The following is a 21,655-nucleotide window of genomic DNA, read 5'->3' as shown; positions in this document are numbered from 1 at the left end:
TTTTCAATGCATTTGGTCCACCGAGGAAATGGTGTTTACACTGTGGCCTGTGGAAAAACTTGGATTCCCAACTGAACCAAACACAAGTACACACAAGGCTCTGTATCAAATGTACATGATCCATGTAAGATCCTATGGCAGAGTAATTTGACCTTTTGTTGAGCGACAGGCTGCATCTCCATGGCAACACTACACAAACGACCACAGCCGGTTACATAGGAGATGCTGCCATTACTATTAGCAGAACGTACGTAGTAAGGCAGCATTTTAACAGGCGGAAAGATGCAGAGGAAGAAAGTAGTCAAAGTAAAGAAGACAAAAAGCGGGTGAGTGCTTATTTTTGCTTTTTTTGCCGCAACCATAGTCAAATGTGTCATTTCTACTTACTGCTTCACACCAGGAAAGTAAAGAAGGGTGGTAAAAGAGTGTCCAAAGGCGACAAAGAGTTGGACTTAGAGAAAGGTAAAGCTAATATTGCTCTATGGGAGCTAAAGTTACGGCTTACCAACCAAACTCTCACGGGGTATCGCGAGAGCTGCCGCCAGCTGGCTTGTGCCAACGATGAGCTGACCAATCAGCTGTCGCACGCTGAGCGGGAAAACCTGGACGCTACAGCCTACTGGCAGAGGCTGGAGGCAGATAAAGACGAGAAGGTAAGCTACTAGCTTCAGTAACAGGAAGTGCGAGTGAAAGCTAATAACGTTTTAACTAAATTTTCGTCATTATAACAGATTAATGTGCTCCAGAACTCACTCAAAAGTCAAGAGGCTCTTGCTTGTGAGCAACAAAGCAAACTGGTGAGTTTATAATAAAACCACCCCAAGAAAATATTCATTGTTTTCTTAACGGCTAGCATGCTAGCTCAGCTCAGCAGCTCCCGACTAAGCCAGCTGTACAATATGTTATTGGGTCAGTCCAAATAAACAAAAACAAAGGGGCCATAAAACAAACGCAAACTCACATTCCCACTTGTGTTTATTTTAAACTCGGTGTTAAAGTATCATTTTAAAGGGACTGCTGGGAAAAAAGCAATTGCATGTGCAAGTCTTGCATTTACCACACATCAAATGTGACTGTTTATTATTCTACATCATTGGGTTTAAAATTATGTAACACACGCCAAATTAAAATGAAAATATTGAAAAGTATGCTTGAAAAACGTCAGTCAGATCTTGTGGAAACCATATGTGAGACTGTGTGAATCTAATGGATTCACTCCAGTAGAAGTGCTTGGATTTTTCTTGTGATTTTTTGTGGCAGTACCACAGTTGGCTACAAGTGAGGCAAGGGAAATTGTGATAGAACATACTGCAATGTCCGACAGGCTGCTCACCCCAGGCTCACGCTGAATCAGTTGCATCTCCGGTCCTGATCTAGGCCGGCTTGCAGCAAAGTGCCATTCACACTGACTCTGGTAGATGCAACGCCGAGCTCCGCTCCGGCTGCGGAAAAACCCATAGCTTGACCAGAGAGTGCACCGGCGTCTGAAAAAAAGTTAGACCGCAAACTTTCTGTTGTGCCATACGGCCGCCGGAGATGGAGCTGCACAACACAGAGCTAGTGTGAGCCTACAACAGGAACTTAAATCTTGCGGAATGCTTCCAGCGGCCGCAACGGGTTCAGTGTGAGTCCGGTGTCAGTAGAATCGGTTGAATCATGTTTTAATCCTGCGAGATCTTGTGGCACCCCTACAAATAAATATTGTTAAGATAGGCAAATTCATTTTACCCAGAAGATGCCAACATTACCTTTCATCTTGAGGCTGTCAGGTGTTGTTAAGGGTGAGTAGTACTTACTATATTGTAGTTCAATTTTACAGTTGTTAACCTCCCTTTACACATACGCAAGTTAGGAATGTGAAAACTGATTTTAGACATGTATGCAACTGTCAAATATATCATAAGGTCACACATGAAACTCAAAAAATGTTGCTTCCAAGCATCTTTCTCACTGGCGGACAGTAAAATCATCAAAACGGGCATCTTGCCCGAGGGGTTAGACGGCATGAATCTGGAATTTTGCTAGATTGAACCAAACAATTACGCGATAAAGAGTGTTTCAGCTGGAGCCACCGCAGAGCTTGCGGAACACTCTGTTTTAAATATCACTTTTTTAAAAGCCAGAAGTCCATATTTTATGTGTAGATTGATGCGCGTCTGTAGGCATACATAGTTATGTGAAGAATAACGATTTGGACCAAAGTTATAATCAAATGGTTGATAGCCTCTCATTTAGTCATCATGTACAAATTTGTGGGTGCCTGTTTTGCCAAGCTCTTGTGATTTTGGTCACTTTGTCACATTTTTTCTCAGACTGGTTTCTCTGGTGGCATCGTAAGGTATTTTACTTGGACTGATATGACCTTAAGTTGGCGCAATGTGGGATCTGGGTGGAATCTAAGACTGGAATCCTCTCCCATAAATGCTCCAACAAACAGTATAGATGTATGGTTCTAAGTTATACACATACTCATTTGAAGATGCATCTTATATTTTCAACAGATTGAACATTACACACTTGAAATCAATGAGATGAAGGAACTGTTCAGAAAGAGAGCAGGTGAGTTTGAGATGATACAGGATGGAATGAAGAAGATTGAGGAGTTCCAGACAAGGAAAGCGGAAATGGAGCAGGAGCTCAGCGATGTGAGAACCAAAAAAAAAGTTTCTCATTGTTTTGCATTTAAAAGACCAGCGACCCTGACTTTCCTTTGTCACAGATTCGTAAAAGCATGGAACTTGCTCAGAAGGAGTACCGGGAAAACCTCAACAATATAGAGTACAGATTCTTCAAAGAAAAGGTATCTTGTTTATTTAAAAAAAATTACAAATTCGAATATAGTTTGACATGTTTAAGAGTGGATGTCCTTGCAGGCTCGTCTGGAAAAGGATGCTGAGCAAACCATAGCACAGGTGGAAGAGCAGGCCCACCATGAAGCTGTTGTGTGAGTATGCCCCTTGACGGTCTAATTTTAATCTTTTACAGCATGTTCACTACACAAAGAAAAACGATTTGGTCATTTAACTATATAATTTAGAACCTAATGTTGTGTCGGAGCCACAACGGTTGGTCATATGCTTGTTCATGTGCAATGCCAACAATCACATCCCACATATTCCAGAAAGACCTTCAGGGAGAAGAGAGTGAGGCCCAGTTTGGCATTGGTCTGAGTCAATGAACATGTCTAAAAGGAAAGGAAAAGAATCTAAAAAAACAACTCTTCTTATTTATTGCATTTTCTAGGTTTTAGACATTGGTTTGCAATTAGTCTAACTTTTTGGTAATATGACGACACAGCAGTTACATTTCACAAATACTAGAATGCACTAGAAAGGCTACTAACTGGAAAATAAATATTTCTGTGCCGATCGCTAGTCGGGGAGGTAACAGTAGCTTTTTCTTTAGCAGGAGCCAATCATGAGCTATCAGTGTACTCACAACAAGCTCGTCCAACCAATGGAAATCACAGGAGAAATAAACAATAGTCTGTGACAAGAAACAATAAACTCATCATACAGCAACTTAACACTGAAAAGGTATGCCTAATAAATATACAAACATGCACCGATGTGACTTTAAAATAAAAAAACACATTTTAAACACATTCATTGGGGCGCTGTAATGACGTCAGCCTCCCTCTGGTGGACAGACGCAGCATTGCCGCTCCAGCCACCATTTTCTCTGCTGCTTGTCCACCAATGAAATGCTCTTGCTCAAAGAAAACGCATTATGGGAATATCTGTAAATGGTTTCCCCCCCATTTGAAACTCATATTAGTACATGTTTGTATATGTTTTTAGATGCACATTTTGGGTGTTGAGTTGCTGTGTGATGAGTTTAGTGTTGTTTGTAAGATGACACCGTCAGTCAGACTGTTACATTGAGTAATGACCAGCTGCAATGGGGGGGGGGGGGGGGGGCTTCTTGAGAGTTTTTTGATTGACACCAGTCAAATAAAGACCGTCCTGATTTTTTCCTCAAAATTTAGTTAGTACAACACCAGAATTTATGCCACTTAAATTACTTCTGCTTGATCTAGACCTTAATGGAAAATAAACATAAAATTTACATATGGTAGGGAAAACAGTGCATTGGCCTAACTTGTTTGCATTTGGGGCCTTTCAGACAATTGGACGACGCCTCAAGATGTGTGTTTAAGGAGAACGTCCGTCTCAATGAGACACTGAAACACCACATGAAGGAAGTAGAGGGCCTACAGAAACTAGCAAACTCACTGGCAAAGGAAAACGCATCCCTGGCACTGGACAAGGTAAGGTTCGGGCCAAAGGACAGCAAACAGCAGGTCAGGTATTATTAGGTAATGCTTCAATGGAGACGTTTATTTTTCTGTTTTTATATTCAATCATGGCAGTTATGAAACATGAAATTCAGGAGGTGGGCTCTCCCCTTGTGTCGTTTGCTTGTTCTGCCTCTGTGTATTTACTACTCTCTCCACGGTCTGTGGTTGTGGTGAGTTTCCACAAGCCTGCAAGTTCAGATTCAGTGGTTTCTACCAATACAAATAAATATTGGTTACACTCCACCAAGTCCATCTTGTTGAAAGTGAAACCCAATGAAATACAATGTTTTTCTTCCATGTTTGGCATAACTTAATCAACTTAATCTTGTGTTGGTTCCTCCAGAAGACATTGGAGATGATGGCAAAGAAGAATGCAGCCCAGATGGTGGCCCAAAAAGAAGAGTTGAGCCACTTGAAAGTACAGGTCGCTTCTCTGGAACAAAAAATCGGTGACCAAAACCATGACAGGGAGAAGATGCTCGTTAATAGTCAGACCATTGACATAGAGTTGGAGAAGTTCAAGAGGTTGCTCTCCATGCGGGAGAAAGAACTGAAGCACATCAAGAGGTTAGCAAGCACCATTGTGGAGCAGCGCACAGAGCTGGAGAATTTCTTCCATGAAGCGCTGGCTCAGGTGAAGGAGGAGATTGCTGCCAGTCGGCTGCAGTACAAAAAGGAGGCGCAGCAGGCTTATCACTTGACACTCAAACAGGCCACCGCCGGAAAGCTCAAGTTCCCACCCATACGCACCTTCCATAACACACCTCATAGCACCAATTCCGTTTATTCGGACATGGAGGAGGCTGCTAGATGGTAGGTCTTTGTCATGTCATTTCCGTGTGAGCTTCATTTCCTTCAGTTCATCTCATTTCTTTAGGACACATCAGCTTGGGGGTCAAGTGGAAATGTCAGACCTGACGTGGGAACAGAGGGAGCAGGTTCTTCGGCTTCTGTTTGCTAAAATGAACAGACAAAGGCCAAGGTAATAAAGCCCGTCTGTAATTGTGTTGGTTCTGGGACATTTTAAGTAAGGCTTTCCGGCTGCTTATTCATCACTCAACGCCAGTCTACTGCTAACGTCCCCACAATGAAACCATGAACTCAGAGGAACAAAAGCGCAGTAGTCCTAGCTCAGGCTGAACTTCTGGTGACTCCTCCCTCTTTTTAATGTTTTTAACAGTCATTTTCTCTGCTTAAGAGGATACCATAAAACATCAGTTTGGCTTTGACCAATTTTCTTTTCCATCCTGCTGCTTGAAAAGAGTGAAGAAAGAATCTGGGCACAATAGTAAAAACAGGCTTTTATGCTTCGAAACAAACATCTGGTCACATCAATGCACTTGTAGGCAGTTGGCTCCTCCCCACGTGCGCTCTTGAGTTTATTTAGTCCTTTGAACACTTGTGGTCAGAGAGCAGCTGGTAAGATGATTTCAGAGGGGACTGTGCAGGAGATCTGCATGCATGGCAAAGGAGATGTATATCGCACAAAGAGCAGCCTGGCACTTGGTCCACTGGAATAACAACATCTGTAGGCTCAAACAGTCTGTTAACGCTTTCATGTGTGTGTATACAGTATCTTAGTCTGTATTTACACTGCAGGTTTAAATGTTTTATTTACAAATCCTTTTAAGTGACTCACATCATTGTATACATTCACCAAAAACACCTGAAACCACCCAAAATGCACATAAAGAATTCACTATCCCACATGTGTGTACAGCCCTCACATTTTACTATACTTCTCAAGGGACAATACTGTAGAAGTCAAACTTTGTATAGTCTTTTTACAGCTTGTTTGGATTTGTTATCCATGTGGTCCAGTTTCCCAAGGGATTGAATTATACGCTACCTCAGAATGTCACAGTAAGCTGGAATTCTTGTTTTCCCTCAGTGAACCGCAGCTCCCCAGTGCAGGCAGCACTCATGCAGCCCCATTCTATAAGACACAATTTTTCTTGCTACTCACTTTTTCCCAGCTATTTAGTCATTTTCCGATGATAGTAAATTTATACTGCCATTCAAGCTTTACACTGACTACACTAAAGTATATCCAAGTTTCATGTTTAGGTTTTTCTCTTGAGAAGCTATACTATAGCTGAATTGTGAGGGGTGTACTACTTTTGTGAGCTAATGTATATTTAGGTGGAGAGAGCGAGTGTGCAGAAGCAAACCAAATGAATAAATACCATTATTAAACATTGCCCCATAGATAATCTCATTATTCATATGAGATTTTTATCCACATTTAGAAGAGGGTTTCTGAACTGAGGATATCCAATTGAACATGTTTTTTTTCTGCCATAACCCATATATGGAAGTATAAATACTGTGTGGTGTAAATGCAGCCATAAAGACGCAGATCTAAGTGAGGAAAATGACAAGGAATGTGTAAAACATGGTAATATGCTTTTGCATAATCAGCAAATCTATATTTCCCTGACAGGAAAGCCAACAATCTGGTGGCGCCCCCGTCTGAGAAGACGTTCCTCGCCGACAGTCATGACGCTGGGTAAGACACAAAATGAATGTTGGCGAACAAAAGTTGTACCTCATCCTTGCAATTACGAAGCCTGTGCAGATTTACTGGGCCGACGTTCCATGTTTAGCAGCAAAGACGGCGTGCTGTGAGAACACGGGTGTCTTACATGTGATGAATCTCTTACATTTCTACACTGTATAATGATAATGAATTCTTTCTCAATTAGAGAGGAGCTCTGCGCGACGTCAACCTTCATTACTCAGGCGCCTGACTCCCTCCTGCCCACGAACCCGAGCGCCATATAGATGCACCACGTGACCTCTGTGTGGCCTTTGGTTCACCATTACACTTCGGATTGTCTCTGATTTGCAAGTATCACATCTTATTATTACAAGTCTGTGTATGGTGCAGTGTTATTTTAAATACTCATGCTTGCATGTGTTTGGTTGTTGTTAACTTTATTCTTATATAACTATTAACTATATATTATATACTACAAAGAAAAGCATTGTGATATGTTATTGTTCGTTCTAACAACACATGGTGGATTCTACGCTTACGACTTTATGTTTACAGTTTAAGGAAGCTCCTTCTCAAGGTCCATAAATATTCTTCTGAATAAATAGACAAAGATAACTTCCTCATCTTGTAGGAAGTCTTGCCAGACAAGTGGGATGCTGTTACAGCCAGGGTTCAACTCCATAGTTCCCCTTCCTGTACAGTGAATATAATTGCCAGGTGTCCCAATATTTGCATACATAGCCAACTTAATGTAGAGATAAATAACAGCATTATGTGCACAAAATATCATTCACATAGAGTGCAACCTTTAAAAAGTCAACATACTATTTATTAACAGGCACCACTGAGGGATTGAACAGTCTTTTCCATGTCTTATGGCCAGTCTGAACTGATTTTCTAGCGTCCCATGGTTGGCATGGAAACTGCCGGACTCTTTATGGTGGCATCCTCAGCTTTCCATTGTGAGGTTATGGTTTTGATTTGCGTATTGAACTGAATACCCTGTACACAAATAAACAAAAGCGTTTACATCAAGGGGTCTAAATCTGTAAGTTGGTTATGCTTTTGAGGATCGGGAACATTTGTTAACATACTTGTTTCCCGTAGAAGTTCATGTCGCCTCTGAAAGATCCTCTTGAGCCAGTGAAAGAGAACATGGGCAGGGGGACTGGAATGGGAACATTGACGCCAACCTGCACAAAGCAAATGTTTTACCGACAATTCCACGCTTGGGAACGTTCTCCCGGGACCTAAAATTGCTAGGACACCAGCACAAAGACAACTTGTGGCTTAGGTTTGCAGTTTTGGAAACAGTAAACTCGATGAGAGGGAAGGGAGAGAAAAAACAAAACAAAAAGACATGGCAGTTGGTTAGAATAACCAAAAAGGCACAAATAGGCTTGGAAAGCATGAGGGGAAAAAAAGTGTCTGTTTGTTGTATGGAGGCTTGGAGAGGAGTGGAGCACATGGCCCGGACAGCATTCCCCGACATGTGAACAGCAAACAGGGTTGGCTCCACGGGCAAACAAACAAAGGTGAAGGACGGCGTGCTTACACTTCAACGGGATCATCGGAATCCCTCCATTTTTTATAGAACTTTATAAAAAGTGTCAGTGTCGATTTGTTTTGATTGAAGATGTATTTGCTGTGTCTATTTTGAGCTTTGAGTGGGTAGGAAGAGGAGGGATGAGGGTTCCTGAACACACATCTACACTTGACATGGAAAATAATTGTGCTTTTTAGCATATGAAGTATTAACTCCGGGCGGCACGGCGGTCTAGTGGTTAGCGAGCAGACCTCACAGCTAGGAGACCAGGGTTCAATTCCACCCTCGGCCATCTCTGTGTGGAGTTTGCATGTTCTCCCCGTGCATGCGTGGGTTTTCTCCGGGTACTCCGGTTTCCTCCCACATTTCAAAAACATGCTAGGTTAATTGGCGACTCCAAATTGTCCATAGGTATGGATGTGAGTGTGAATGGTTGTTTGCCTATATGTGCCCTGTGATTGGCTGGCGACCAGTCCAGGGTGTACCCCGCCTCTCGCCCGAAGACAGCTGGGATAGGCTCCAGCAACCCCTGCGACCCTCGTGAGGAAAAAGCGGTAGGAAATGAATGAATGAATGAAGTATTAACTCTAAAGCGCTACACTCACCTGGCCCACATCCACCTCATGCGTGTACTTGCGAGCGGTGGCACCGTTTGTGGTGAAGATGGCGGTACCGTTGCCGTAGGGATTGCCATTAACCAAATCGATGGCATCATCCAGAGTGTTGGCCTCCAGAACAACCAGCACGGGTCCGAATATCTCCTCTGTGTAGCATTTCATCTGAGGCTGTGGGAGCATAAATGAAGTGGTTGGGACTCAAACCAAAATGTTTTACGCACTAAAAGAGGAAGCGACATACTGTGACTTCAGCAATGATGGTCGGACCCACAAAGTTGCCATTCTCATAACCTGCAACTTTGACGTGTCTGCCATCCAGGAGCACCTTAGCGCCTTCATCCACTGCACTCTGGACCAGACTGCAGACTCTGTCCTTGGCCTGAGGGGAGATCAGGGGCCCCACATCTGCACCAGGTTGGTCTCCTGAGCGGGCCCCAAAAACAACCAGCTATAAGGTTACATATACAGCGGCTCCAAGATGTGGTGCCCACATTCCAAAGCGTTGGCCAGAAGCACGCAAATAACAGAACGAGGGGCACCCTGCGGAACTCCCTCAGAAATTGAGGGTTTCCTGTGCGTCATCTCTATTTTCATTTCCATTTCACTCTGGAGAGTCATAGTTTTGGTTTAACAGAAGGCTGTCGAGGAAACCGAGGCTAGTTAGTAGAAAGTTGAAGCCGAAGGGTACCTGCATTGACGCGCAGAGCCTTGGTGCGCTCCACCAGCTCTGGCAGCCAGCTGCGAGCCTCACCCACCAGGATGGCCGTGGACAGAGCCATGCAGCGCTGGCCTGCAGCCCCAAACGCAGCTCCCACAAGCTGGTTGAGTGTGTTCTCCTTGTTGGCATCGGGCATCACCACACCGTGGTTCTTTGCTCCCTGCAGTATAAGGCCACTGATTTTTATACAGTATTATATGCCTTTCTAACATAAGGTGTTGCAAAAGTATTTGGCCATCAGTTGCTTTCTTCTTTAAACATTTGTCACAATAATAGAACAGATGCAGGTAGGGTTGTCATTCATTCATTCATTTTCTACCGCTTATCCTCACAATGGTCAATGGTGCTGGAGCCTATCCCAGCTGTCTTTGGGGCGAGAGGCGGGGTACACCCTGGACTGGTGGCCAGCCAATCACAGGGCACATATAGACAAACAACCATTCACACTCACATTCATACCTATGGACAATTTGGAGTCGCCAATTAACCGAGCATGTTTTTGGAATGTGGGAGGAAACCGGAAAAACCCACGCATGCACGGGGAGAACATGCAAACTCCCCACAGAGATAGCTGAGGGTGGAATTGAACTCGAGTCTCCTAGCAATGTGGCCTGTGCGCTAACCACTCGATCTCCATGCAGCCCACAACTCCTACCACTGCCATTAAATTTATTATATTTAGGTATGAGATATTATTACAATTCCACTGCATGCTATGCAATTATAACATACTAATGTACCAAATATTGGAGCCTTTTGTTAGTGTTATAGAGGGTGGGACATTTTATATTAAAAATAAAAATATATATATTCAATTGTTAATTTTTTCAGTATGCAGCCCTCAGTGGAAAAAGTTTGGACACCCACGGCCAAAGACTTTTGCACAGACTTTTACCTATGGTCCATTTGCATTTGTAGTACAAATGACAACACAGTACTGTACATTGAATAATGCCGCCATCTAGTGGACATGTACAAGATATCATCGATTCAACACTGCATCTTGTGTGTCCTCACCATGTTTGACTGTACCCTCTTGCCATTTTTGGAACCCCTCTCATAAATGTACTCGCCCGCTTGATTGGAGCCAACAAAACTGATAGCCTTGATGGCTGGATGGTCACAAATAAAGTTCACAGCTGAGAAAGGAAAAACAATAAAAATTGTTATTCTTATTGTATGAATTAGTCACTACTGTGTCAAACAGCATGGCAGCCCACCAACCCTTACCATCATGTTGTCCATGGATGATGTTGAGGGTCCCATCCGGAGCGCCGGCATCTTGCAGCAACTTTGCCAGCAGCATGGCACACGTGGGGACCCTCTCGGAAGGTTTCAGGAGGTACGTGTTGCCGCACACCATTCCCATGGGGAACATCCACAGCGGGATCATGGCCGGGAAGTTGAAAGGGGCGATGCCGGCGCACACCCCGAGGGGGAGGCGATACGTGTATGTGTCCATGTCTTTAGTGATGGAGGGCAGAGTTTCACCCAGCATGAGAGAGGTGATGCTGCAGGTGTGCTCCACAACCTCTGGAGGACGATCATAGGAAATATAAACACTTCAGGTAGCTTCACTTGTTTCATTTCTTGTTAAATCTGTGCTTTTATGATGACGGAATAGCACTAGTTGTGTTATTTTTAGCAATACTTTAATGACCGCTAAGAACTGTCCTTTGTGCTGACCTCCGCCAACACTGATTTTTTAATGGAACTCAATGAACCTTTGACCTTAGCTGACATAACTCATTAACCATGTGGTACAGCACACACATACACACACACAGGGTACACATTTACCTATTGGCCGCCCTTTGAAAAGTTATGTATATGTGCGTTACTTACGCAATCCTCGGAAAACATCCCCCTCTGCGTCTGCAAGGGTCTTGCCTTGTTCCACTGTGATGGACTTGGCAAGTTCTTTCTGGGATGGAAATGATTTTGGTCTGTTTGCACTGCATACAACATTTTTGCCCCATTATGACTTACAATGTTATCTTTGATGAGCTGCTGATAGCGCAGAAAGATCTGCTGCCGGGCCAGGATGGACGTCTCGGACCAGGAGGAGAAGGCTTTGGAGCAAGAGTCCACAGCAGCCAACATTTCCTGCTTGGTGGCTTTTGGTACGGAAGCAATCACTTGGTTGGTGGCCTGCAGTGGAGATTAGCATATATTTCACTGTGAGTGCATCACTGAATGCAGAGGACGTTTATGAATATTACATTGAGGTGATGCAATGCCGGAATACATACAGGATTGTGAATATGAAGCCATTCTGTAGAGTTGGATTCAACAAACTTTCCATCAATGAACAGCTTGGTGGTGGGCTGAAAGAAGTTACATAAAGATAACTAGTCACTCGTGGTAGATTATGTTGAAATGACAGTTAAGTGTGTAGAAATACAGATTTAAACGCACCACTGAGGAGGAGTAACACAAGTGGCCAACTTTTAATGGGAACTGTCAAAGAAACACAATGCCAGGGTGTTAACAGCTTCATTTACGTCCTCTCACATGATTAATAAGAAACCATAAGTGAACAGTAGTTATTTAAAGATAATCTTGAAAAACAGGTATCAAGTGAAGTTAATCCTGTCTGAGTGAAGCGTGTACTAAGTAAACAAGTCTAGCACATGACCTTAACATTTACACAGGAAAGACTACCAAGTTGCTCCAAAGTCGTACCTTTGCCTTGACTGTTGATCTTAAAGCCAGGGAGGCCATGATGTAGATGATGTACGCCCAGGTGAGTTAACTCTGCAGGTAAGAAGAGGGTGGCCACCAGCAGACTACCGCGCTGAGCTTTCACTTTAAGGGATTACTCATAAACGGGGGGTAAACAAATCTACGGCTCACCATTCGGCCGTGCAAAAAACGCCTACAAATGCCGCAACCTGGTTGGTTGACGCCTGGTCGTTCTGTCCAATGGTTGGTAGAGATTTTATCAACTCCCGCCTTAGCTACAGACACTGACCAACCGGTGAGTCAAACACTTTAGCAAAACTTCCGGGTTTTGGTTTTAATTTAAAAAAGGTACCAAAACATCGAACTAACTTGCTACAAAAATATCGCTTACAGTCTCTTACAGGGTGAAAGGAACACATTCAACTTTTAACGACACAAATGTGGAAACTTTAAAATAAAGACTATGCGTGTGTCGTGGGTTCTCCTGGCAAAGGTAATTCCTGATTGTGACTTTTTGCTAGTTTGTCCTGTTTGCACAAAGCGGCTAATATGAAGCAGATGCAGCTCTCGTGCTGCTCAGTCACGAGCCAAAGAGTAGGTAGGTAGGAGGGATGTGAGGAACACATCCTATTGGCTGGCGGAGAACGTGCTTGTGGTAAGAACTTTTTGCAGCTCCACTTTTGGGGGAAAACTTAACTGAGGAGCTATGTCGGAGCAATTAAAGGTGAAATAAAAGGACATTTAAAGGATGATCTGGAGCACATAATCATAATGAATGTGTTGTCTACCCTTGTGTTCACCCAGCCTGTCCTCCATGGATACTTCAGAAGCTCCTGCTCATGGAGAGTACGAATTGGTGAGTTATTAGAATGTCTCCATTTTCATATTACATTACCATGGTGATACTAAAGCTTTTTTGTGCAGCTTTGGCCTTGAAAGGTATTGAATATGACCAAGTAGCTGTCAACCTGATCAAAGATGGAGGGCAGCAGGTAGAGTATGAATGGCACAGGAGAAGTCAAACAGAAGCGATATTTGAGGAACAAATGTGTGTTTTCCAGCTCACACACGAGTACAAGACTTTAAACCCAATGCAGCAAGTGCCAGCAGTCGAAATTGACGGCATCACCCTTTCTCAGTCAGTGAGTCCCCCCCCCCCAAAAAAAACCTCTCATCCACCATTGTTTTTTACCCCCCAGATCTTAGTGTTTTATACTATAGTTGGCAGTGATCCAGTACATCGATGAGACCAGACCAGGACCTCGCCTTCTGCCCTCAGAGCCAAAGAAAAGGGCCCAGGTTCGCATGATAAGTGATCTCATTGCGTCTGGCATACAACCTTTGCAGGTGAACACAGTTTTATTCATTATAGAAGTTATGCCTATTTTCGCTGAGATTTGTGATGTCATCATTTCGGAACATTTCAGAATCTACATGTGATCCAAAAGATTGGCGCAGAGAAGGTGCAGTGGGCGCAGCATTTCATTCATCGCGGATTCGACGGTTTGTGTGCACCGCTTTTCCTTTCATACCACCCAGTAAGCAAAAGCATTTGAATATTAACCACATGCATATTTGATATTTGTGATGCAGCTCTTGAGCCTATGCTGAAGCAAACGGCTGGGAAATATTGTGTCGGCGATGAGGTAAGAGCTTTCTGTTGAACAGCCCGATAATGGAGAGCATGACACATTAAGTCCTTTGACCGTTTTAGCTATCCATGGCTGACATCTGTCTGGTCCCACAAGTCTACAACGCAGAGAGGTATTTGTAAAAACATAAAATGCCATTTAATAATATCCCACTAAACCCAGTTTGTAAACTGCAGGTTTAAAGTGGACATGAGCATGTATCCAACCATCCAAAGGCTGAATCAAAGCTTACTTGAAGTGGAAGCCTTCCAAGTGAGCCATCCATCTTGCCAGCCAGACACACCTGCTGAACTACGAGCATAGCCCATGCTGGGATATGGCTTTTTACGCGCCAAATAAAATGCTTTGAACATAACTTAACCTCATTATTTTGCAGTTATTTGAAACAACACGGGAATGCTTACTTTAAAAATAGTTATCGTCATTTATTAATATCAATATTGAACGACCAACACCAGCATTTTACTGCTACATAGGGCACATGAGAACTGTGAGAAACATGCAAATTATAGATTTGTTATTCAAAGTGTGCCATCATATCAGTTGCTTGGCGGAAGCATGGACTAGCCTGCAGAAAAATAACTAAGGAAGTAAAGCTAACATGAAGCATGTTTTAAAACAGATGTCCTGTTTTGTGTACCTCAGAGGTAAAATGGTCATTTATCATGAGGGAATCTCCACCGTGCATCGAACTGTGTCATTGTAGAAGTTACCAGAGCAGTCGGAGCCACCAAACAGCAGCAGCGTGCATTGGACTTTGACAGCTTTATCTTGCTTGTGCGTTTCAAAGTCTTCCAAGGTCGTTGAAGTTAAATGGATCAGACTGTGTCCAGCACGGGGCTTGGAGCCCAACTCGGACGACACCACGGAACTCCAGATTTTGGTGTCTGAACACAAAGCCAAGCAATGTGTGTGTGTGTGTGTGTGTGGAATGATTGTACAGTGGAGCCCAGAAAACTCAAATCCCTCCAAAAAAACCCAAAAAACAATAGAATAGCATTGTTCATCACACGAATTAACATCCATCCAGAGGCGGGTTACACCCTGGACTGGTGGCCAGCCAATCACAGGGCACATATAGACAAACAACCATTCACACTCACACCTAATTTCGGTTTGTTGGGGTTAAAATAAGATATGGAAATAAATGGCCGTTTTCATTATGGAAAAAGTAGCTCTCACAAGAATAAGGGAAACAACCACCATTCTATTAATATTAATCGGCTATTGCTTTTGTTTGAATCAATGCGAGCTTCTCCATTTATTTTAATATAATTATAATAAGCAAGTCGGCTATGGCAGTATGTCGCTTTCAACTATTGTTTTACATTTCAGTGGTTAGATTATTGTTACTTGTGCAATTTTTGACCCTGTAATGTTTAAATGAAGTCTGCACAAATAGGTTCCAAAAAATAAAATTAAAAAAATACTTTATTATATTTATATAAAAAATATAAGTAAATATAAAAATATAAATTATATAAAAATATTAATATATATATTATATTATTTTTTATATTTAAAAATATATATGTAAATATAAAAATATAAATTATAATATAAAATTAAAATATAAATTATATAAAATATATATATAGATTTTTTAAATTATAATATTATATATATATTTTTTACTTTTTAGATGATATTATTTTATATTAAAAAAATATTAAAATATTTTATATTTTAAAAATATACATATATTTTTCTTTTTTTACAGTACTTACCAGTATTGAAGACATGCACATCCTGCAAGGTTCCTAATGTGCTGCACCCCCCACTCACTACAATCCTGTTGTCTGAAACTGGAAGAGCAGCATGAAACCTGTTCAAGTACACGTAGGAATATTTTTGTTAAACAGTAGTGGTAAGACATCTAATGCAACATATTGAAATACAGTATTTATCATAACATGGACGACATTTCACATTTCACTGCTACACTCACCCTCGAGGCAGTGGCGGCATGTTCTCACACTTCACAGCTGTGTACTCCATGAAGCCTTCACCCAGAATAGAAAAAAAAAGTAACATCTGTGCAAACATGAATACATAATTCTCTTCAATAAAAAAATAATAATCTTACCAAGGTCTAAAATATGGAGGTCATTTAGGTAGGTTGCAGTTTTTCGGCCACCAAATATGATCAGCTTTTGGGACAGGAGTGTGGTCGAATGTCTATTGGATAAATAATTGATATCGGATTATAGACCATTAATAAGTCACATGGTTGTTTTGATGATAAAGGCGATACGGACCCAAAGCGAGGCAAAGGCTTGTCCCCCTCGACAATAGGTTGATACCAGAGTTCAAACTCTGGGTTGAAGATGTACAAAGCATTACTGCACAACTTCTCCCTGGAAGACTGGCTGGGATGAACCCCACCAAAGACAAAAAGCTCTTTCTTGTAAAAAGTTGCAGAGTGATACGCCAGGGTTGGAACGTTCCCTTTTGCCTAAAATGGAGCAAAATATCAAAATTTCTTAGCGTTTAGCTGCCAACAGCTTGCGACAAACTCACTGTGACAAGCTTCCACTTCCAGGTCAGAGTATTTAGGATGTAGAGCTCGCTGTAGCGCTGACCCTCCCTCAGGCCACCGTATACCAAGATGGTTTTAGAGTCTGGGTCAAAGGTTGCAGAGAGTCCTCTGGCGCAAGGTGGTGCAGGTCCGGATACGGAGGAGTTCATCGGGTACCAGAAGTCATTGGCTGAAACACAGGCAACACAATGAGGGCTGCGACAATGGAAAAACAGGTCCAAATGCCGGAATTCCGTCATTCAGGTTTGAGCATTAGTGAGAATTAGGTGGGAAAAATCCAAACTTAAGAATTAAGGGAGTAGGGAGTGCTAGATAATAGTTGTGAAAAAGACTCCATTGTCAGGAAAACAGTACATTTATACTTCTTTCCAAACTGTACACTGACTATTCTAAGTTTTATCCAAGCTTCATTTCTATGTTATCGTCCCCTGAGGGATCAAACAAAATAAGGTGCAGAGTCGGCCCTCGCCGCCTAGCGGTTAAAATTTCATGTCTTCGCTCATTGTTTTTCGAAATAAATTGCTGTTTTGTGGCCTATTAGTTAAAAAAAATATGCATATTTAAGCAAATTTTACATACTTAGTACGTCTTAGTTTTATTATGTCTACTATATTGGGTAACACAAGTGTAAAGTTGGGCTGCACGGCGGATGAGTGGTTAGACCTGCTGACGCCTCTATGGAAAATATAGCATTTTAAGAAATGCTGCAAATGTTTAACAGACGTTTAACGCTTTACATAGTGAAAGATGGCATAGCAAATATTACATATTTTCATAACAGTGGTTTCTTTGGCGGGCTGCACGGTGGTTGAGTGGTTAATGAAAACGGCCATTTATTTCCATATCTTATTTTAACCCAAACAAACCAAAATTAGGTGTGAGTGTGAATGGTTGTTTGTCTATATGTGCCCTGTGATTGGCTGGCCACCAGTCCGGGGTGTACCCCGCCTCTGGAGGGATGTTAGAGTCGGACCTCGCTCTATGGAAAATATAGCATTTTAAGAAATGCTGCAAATGTTTAACAGACGTTTAACGCTTGACAGAGTGAAAGATGGCATATCATAGGAAATATTACATATTTTCATAACAGTTGTTTCTTTGCACGGTGTGCTAGTGGTTAGCGCGCAGACCTCACAGCTAGAAGACCCGAGTTCAATCCCACCATCTCTGTGTGGAGTTTGCATGTTCTCCCTGTGCATGCATGGGTTTTCTCCGGGTACTCCGGTTTCCTCCCACATTCCAAAAACATGCTAGGTTAATTGGCCACTCCAAATTGTCCATAGGTATGAATGTGAGTGTGAATGGTTGTTTGTCTATATGTGCCCTGTGATTGGCTGGCCATCAGTGTAAGGGTGGTAAGTTGGTAATCCCAGTTCTATCAGGCTTTTTTGGCCCATGGGACTCCGGAAGCAGGAGACAGGTACCGGCAGGCCAAGCAGTCCGCGACTCTGGCGGACATGGGAGGATTTCGGAAAAGCTATGGAGAACGACTTCCATGCTGGACCATCACTATATCCTCATTAGTAAGTCTGTTTTTTGGTTTTCTCCCAAACATGCGTATCTTGACCTTCTTACCTAACTCCAGCTTCCACAAGGAGTCCTCACAGAAGTTCTGCTCCATAGTTTCCCCTCCGATGAGTATGGCGGTGTCGAAGTCACTGAGGCACATGGTGTGGCTCCAACGCTTTGATGGACACACTGAACCAAAAATTTGTGTAATATGTTGTTTTTTTTAATAGATGTAAACATATTTATATGTGTTAATTTCTGACCTGCTCTGTCCTGCTCCTTCATCTGCGGAGTCATTTCTTCCTGGCTGTTCAACCTAAACAACCTCATTTTCTTGGGAGTTGAAGCTCGGCCTATGCACTCTGTGTCCTCCGTTTCCTCCGAACTCCATGTCAGGCAACCTTTCCTGCTGATGAGAGTCCGTCTGGGCGTCTTATCCTTTTGGAAGAATTTCCAAAATAAAACACACTATCAAAAAAATCTATTTTTTCTCCATGTGTTGCATTTGTGTTAATTGTACCTTTAGGGACTCGTATTGACTCACATACTGCAAAACACTTACCGTAGGCCAGAGAGAAGGTTTACATCCAAAGGCTGAATCGCTGGTGTCAACTTTATGAACCTGGATCTCGCCACAGCAAACACTGTCGCCCAACTGCGAGGAGTTGGGGGTTACCTACCAGGAAGGAGGTGTGTGAACTGGAGCGATACAACACACGTGAAGTGTTTTCAAGCCAGCGGGCTCACCGTGTCTTCTGCAGCACTTTGGTGTGAAGTACAGGAGAGATCAGCGGTGCTGAGCTGCTCTGGGAATAAACATTTCCTTTGGACCGAAGAACTACTGTTCAGAATGCTGCCTGTATCTTGAAACTGCATTAGAAAAAGTGACAAAAAAAGACGAGATGATGCACAAGAGGCAAGATTTTAACATGCAATTAAAAAATATGACTGGACAAAGCAGTCACAAAAATAATGCAGGTTCATTTTGAAATGTTTATTGCCCCACAAATTGACTATATAATATTAATGTCAACATTTTTTTAGGCCAAAGAAATAATTCATTCATTCATTCATTTTCTAACACTTATCCTCATGAGGGTTGCGGGGGTGCTGGAGCCTATCCCAGCTGTCTTCAGGCAAACAACCATTCACACTCACATTCATACCTATGAACTATTAACCTAACATGTTTTTGGAATGTGGGAAGAAACCCACACAAACTCCACACAGAGATGCCCGAGGGTGGAATCGAACTCAGGTCTCCTAGCTGTGTGACCTGCATGCTAACCACTTTCCACTATGCAACCCGCCAAAGAAACCATTAATTCATTCATTCATTTTCTACCGCTTATCCTCACGAGGGTCGCGGGGGTGCTGGAGCCTATCCCAGCTGTCTTTGGGCAAGAGGCGGGGTACACCCTGGACTGGTGGCCAGCCAATCACAGGGCACATATAGACAAACAACCATTCACACTCACATTCATACCTATGGACAATTTGGAGTCGCCAATTAACCTAGCATGTTTTTGGAATGTTGGGAGGAAACCGGATTGAACCCTGGTCTCCTACCTGTGAGGTCTGCGCGCTAACCACTCGCCCACCGTGCCGCCCAAAAACCATTCATTCATTCATTTTCTACCGTTTATCTTCATGAGGGTTGCGGGAGTGCTGGAGCCTATCCCAGCTGTCTTCAGGCAAACAACCATTCACACTCACATTCATACCTATGGACAATTTGGAGTTGCCAATTAACCTAGCATGTTTTTAGAATGTGGGGGGAAAACCCACGCATGCACAGGGAGAACATGCAAACGCCACACAGAGATGCCCGAGGGTGGAATCGAACTCAGGTCTCCTAGCTGTGTGGCCTGCGTGCTAACCACTCATCCACCGTGCAACCCGGGAAAGAAACCACTGTTATGAAAATATGTAATATTTCCTATGATATCTTTCACTCTGTAAAGTGTTAAACGTCTCTTAAACATTTGCAGCATTTCTTAAAATGGTGTATTTTCAATAGAGGTGTCAGTATTAATAGTTCCAGGTTGTAGTTGAACAATGCTAGCTCACTGTTTTTTTTTTTTACATTATACAAATATTTATTAACCGATCTCTGTATCGAGATTTTAGCCTTTTCTATATTTTGGAAACCCATGCCTGTTTCGCTAGGAAGGGGGTGGGTTGCATTGTGGAGGGGTATATGCAGCTTTTAGACCTACACAGCAGTATATAGGTGGGGGTGGAGTTCCACCTGTGTACAGTAACTGTATATCTTCTCAAGAGAAGTAAAAAGTATGCCATTATACTTTTAGTACGAGTCATCCATCTTACATATTAGATCTCATATACAGTCGACAATATTTAAGCACCTGTCCACACACCGTGAGCACAATCTTGCCATAGACTCCTTTCCTCCCTCTCTCTGCTGCCACAGACATCATGTCAGAGCTCCACTCCCCCTCAAAAGTGAGACACCTGATGGAGAAGAGGGAATTGTCCACACTGTTTCCACTGTGGAACAACAACTTGACTCGTCCACGTACCTAGCTTGAGATGTAAGCGTTCCTATGTTTTGAGGTAGCACGTCAGCACTGACTACTACCTCCACAGACATGGTGGTCTCGCTGCACCCCCACTCGCCGAAACCGAAGATAACCAACTGCTTGGGTAGAGGCAGCGGGACGTGGACGTGGAAGCATCTTCGGTTTGACTTGCTGTGTACACCATCAATGACAAAAAAAATCGCAGTCCTCGGTAAAGATGGCTGACTAACAAGAAGGCCGATAGCTACGAACTCATTCATTCATTCATTTTCTACCGCTTTTTCCTGTACCTGATAAACTGGCGAGGAGCGTCACGGAGGGACCAAAGGACGTAAAAGTTGAGCTTTCCCATGAAAATATGTAAGTATATCTCAAATAATAACGTTTCTGAACTTCGGGAGTCATAAAATAGCGACCTCGTGTCGTGACTTCTGATTGGCTGAGAACAAGGAAGCACTCACACCTGATACTTTGTCCCTTTAATCTATTAGTCGGCGCACAGCTGACATGTTAGAATACAATTTAACAAAAACAGTAAAAAAAATGTCGCTTGCATATTTTATTTATTATTTGTATTATTTGTAATATATATTGTTAAATCTTTATTTATATATATTTATTTAATTTTTTCAGACAATATATTAAATCTTTTTAATATTTAGTATTTTTAATATTATATCCTGTGTATGTATGCCTACTGTATTATATGCTATGTATCTTTTTAATATTTGCATTTTTTATATATATTTGTGAATGGCCTAGGAAATGAGAGTGATTTTTTAATCTTTATTTATATATATTTATTTTATTTTTTCAGATAATATATTAAATGTTTTTAATATTTTGTATTTTTAATAATATATCCTGTGTATATATGCCTACTGTATTATATGCTATGTATCTTTTTAATATTTGCATTTTTTTATATTTGTGAATGGTCTAGGAAATGAGAGTTGATTTTTGTATCTTTATTTATATATATTTATTTAATTTTTTCAGATAATATATTAAATGTTTTTAATATTCTGTATTTTTAATAATATATC

At 42.1% G+C, this 21,655-nt stretch overlaps 4 protein-coding genes across 7 annotated transcripts; 2 read left to right on the top strand and 2 right to left on the bottom strand.

The window, feature by feature from the left end:
• The first annotated feature begins 282 nt into the window (after nt 1-282).
• Nucleotides 283-8,435, top strand: LOC131139984 (basal body-orientation factor 1-like). Its single transcript, XM_058089987.2, has 11 exons — nt 283-326; nt 401-653; nt 732-797; nt 2,502-2,645; nt 2,720-2,800; nt 2,874-2,944; nt 4,126-4,270; nt 4,644-5,113; nt 5,178-5,282; nt 6,744-6,809; nt 7,006-8,435. The coding sequence occupies exons 1-11, from the start codon at nt 283-285 to the stop codon at nt 7,082-7,084; spliced, it is 1,524 nt and encodes a 507-aa protein (XP_057945970.2). The 3' UTR covers nt 7,085-8,435.
• Nucleotides 5,590-13,371, bottom strand: aldh6a1 (aldehyde dehydrogenase 6 family, member A1). The gene is made up of 12 exons (XM_058089986.2): nt 12,367-13,371; nt 12,100-12,141; nt 11,934-12,008; nt 11,671-11,832; nt 11,527-11,605; nt 10,912-11,214; nt 10,699-10,820; nt 9,652-9,841; nt 9,205-9,386; nt 8,952-9,131; nt 7,895-7,993; nt 5,590-7,802 (listed from the first exon to the last, which is right to left on the bottom strand). The coding sequence occupies exons 1-12, from the start codon at nt 12,403-12,405 to the stop codon at nt 7,698-7,700; spliced, it is 1,578 nt and encodes a 525-aa protein (XP_057945969.2). The 5' UTR covers nt 12,406-13,371; the 3' UTR covers nt 5,590-7,697.
• On the top strand, nt 12,704-14,373 carry gstz1 (glutathione S-transferase zeta 1). Of its 3 annotated transcripts, none has more exons than XM_058089991.2 (9): nt 12,704-12,859; nt 13,171-13,222; nt 13,291-13,358; nt 13,428-13,508; nt 13,588-13,713; nt 13,794-13,869; nt 13,960-14,012; nt 14,081-14,130; nt 14,195-14,373. In XM_058089991.2, the coding sequence occupies exons 1-9, from the start codon at nt 12,830-12,832 to the stop codon at nt 14,319-14,321; spliced, it is 663 nt and encodes a 220-aa protein (XP_057945974.2). In that variant the 5' UTR covers nt 12,704-12,829; the 3' UTR covers nt 14,322-14,373. The 3 variants fall into 3 exon arrangements, with proteins under 3 accessions (XP_057945974.2, XP_057945973.2, XP_078652530.1); XM_058089990.2 differs by lacking the exon at nt 12,704-12,859 and adding an exon at nt 12,931-13,090; XM_078796404.1 differs by lacking the exon at nt 12,704-12,859 and having other exon boundaries at nt 13,138-13,222.
• A 128-nt stretch (nt 14,374-14,501) lies between these two features.
• On the bottom strand, nt 14,502-21,075 carry LOC131139982 (uncharacterized). 2 transcript variants are annotated; one of them, XM_058089983.2, is made up of 13 exons: nt 20,900-21,075; nt 20,610-20,780; nt 20,436-20,541; nt 18,814-18,936; nt 18,629-18,742; nt 18,330-18,504; nt 18,133-18,255; nt 16,539-16,726; nt 16,277-16,473; nt 16,105-16,196; nt 15,967-16,021; nt 15,746-15,843; nt 14,502-14,905 (listed from the first exon to the last, which is right to left on the bottom strand). In XM_058089983.2, exons 1-13 carry the CDS (start codon nt 20,959-20,961, stop codon nt 14,682-14,684), a joined length of 1,728 nt encoding a protein of 575 aa, XP_057945966.2. In that variant the 5' UTR covers nt 20,962-21,075; the 3' UTR covers nt 14,502-14,681. The 2 variants fall into 2 exon arrangements, with proteins under 2 accessions (XP_057945966.2, XP_057945968.2); XM_058089985.2 differs by having other exon boundaries at nt 20,448-20,541.
• Nucleotides 21,076-21,655: the final 580 nt, after the last annotated feature.

Source organism: Doryrhamphus excisus, linkage group LG14 (genome assembly GCF_037039965.1).
Source record: "Doryrhamphus excisus strain RoL-2023G ecotype Guam linkage group LG14, RoL_Dexc_Guam_v1.1, whole genome shotgun sequence".
Lineage (NCBI taxonomy): Eukaryota > Metazoa > Chordata > Actinopteri > Syngnathiformes > Syngnathidae > Doryrhamphus > Doryrhamphus excisus.
Note: the sequence above shows the minus strand (reverse complement) of the source record. Positions and strands in the feature narration are given on the sequence as shown.

Excerpts from the sequence above, each read along its gene's own strand:
- LOC131139982 (XM_058089983.2), bottom strand. The coding sequence starts at position 20,961 with ATGGGAAAGCTCAACTTTTACGTCCTTTGGTCCCTCCGTGACGCTCCT. Across the intron at positions 18,937-20,435 it reads TGCTCACGGTGTGTGGACAG|TTTCAAGATACAGGCAGCAT; the intron begins GTGCTTAAATAT and ends TTTCTAATGCAG. Across the intron at positions 18,505-18,628 it reads AACCTTCTCTCTGGCCTACG|GATAAGACGCCCAGACGGAC; the intron begins GTAAGTGTTTTG and ends TTCTTCCAAAAG.
- aldh6a1 (XM_058089986.2), bottom strand. The coding sequence starts at position 12,405 with ATGGCCTCCCTGGCTTTAAGATCAACAGTCAAGGCAAAG. Across the intron at positions 10,821-10,911 it reads CATCCATGGACAACATGATG|CTGTGAACTTTATTTGTGAC; the intron begins GTAAGGGTTGGT and ends TTCCTTTCTCAG. Across the intron at positions 9,387-9,651 it reads GGCTCTGCGCGTCAATGCAG|GAGACCAACCTGGTGCAGAT; the intron begins GTACCCTTCGGC and ends GGGCCCGCTCAG.
- LOC131139984 (XM_058089987.2), top strand. The coding sequence starts at position 283 with ATGCAGAGGAAGAAAGTAGTCAAAGTAAAGAAGACAAAAAGCGG. Across the intron at positions 2,945-4,125 it reads GCCCACCATGAAGCTGTTGT|ACAATTGGACGACGCCTCAA; the intron begins GTGAGTATGCCC and ends GGGGCCTTTCAG. Across the intron at positions 4,271-4,643 it reads CATCCCTGGCACTGGACAAG|AAGACATTGGAGATGATGGC; the intron begins GTAAGGTTCGGG and ends TGGTTCCTCCAG.
- gstz1 (XM_078796404.1), top strand. The coding sequence starts at position 13,138 with ATGAATGTGTTGTCTACCCTTGTGTTCACCCAGCCTGTCCTCCATGGA. Across the intron at positions 13,359-13,427 it reads TCAAAGATGGAGGGCAGCAG|CTCACACACGAGTACAAGAC; the intron begins GTAGAGTATGAA and ends TGTGTTTTCCAG. Across the intron at positions 14,013-14,080 it reads AATATTGTGTCGGCGATGAG|CTATCCATGGCTGACATCTG; the intron begins GTAAGAGCTTTC and ends TGACCGTTTTAG.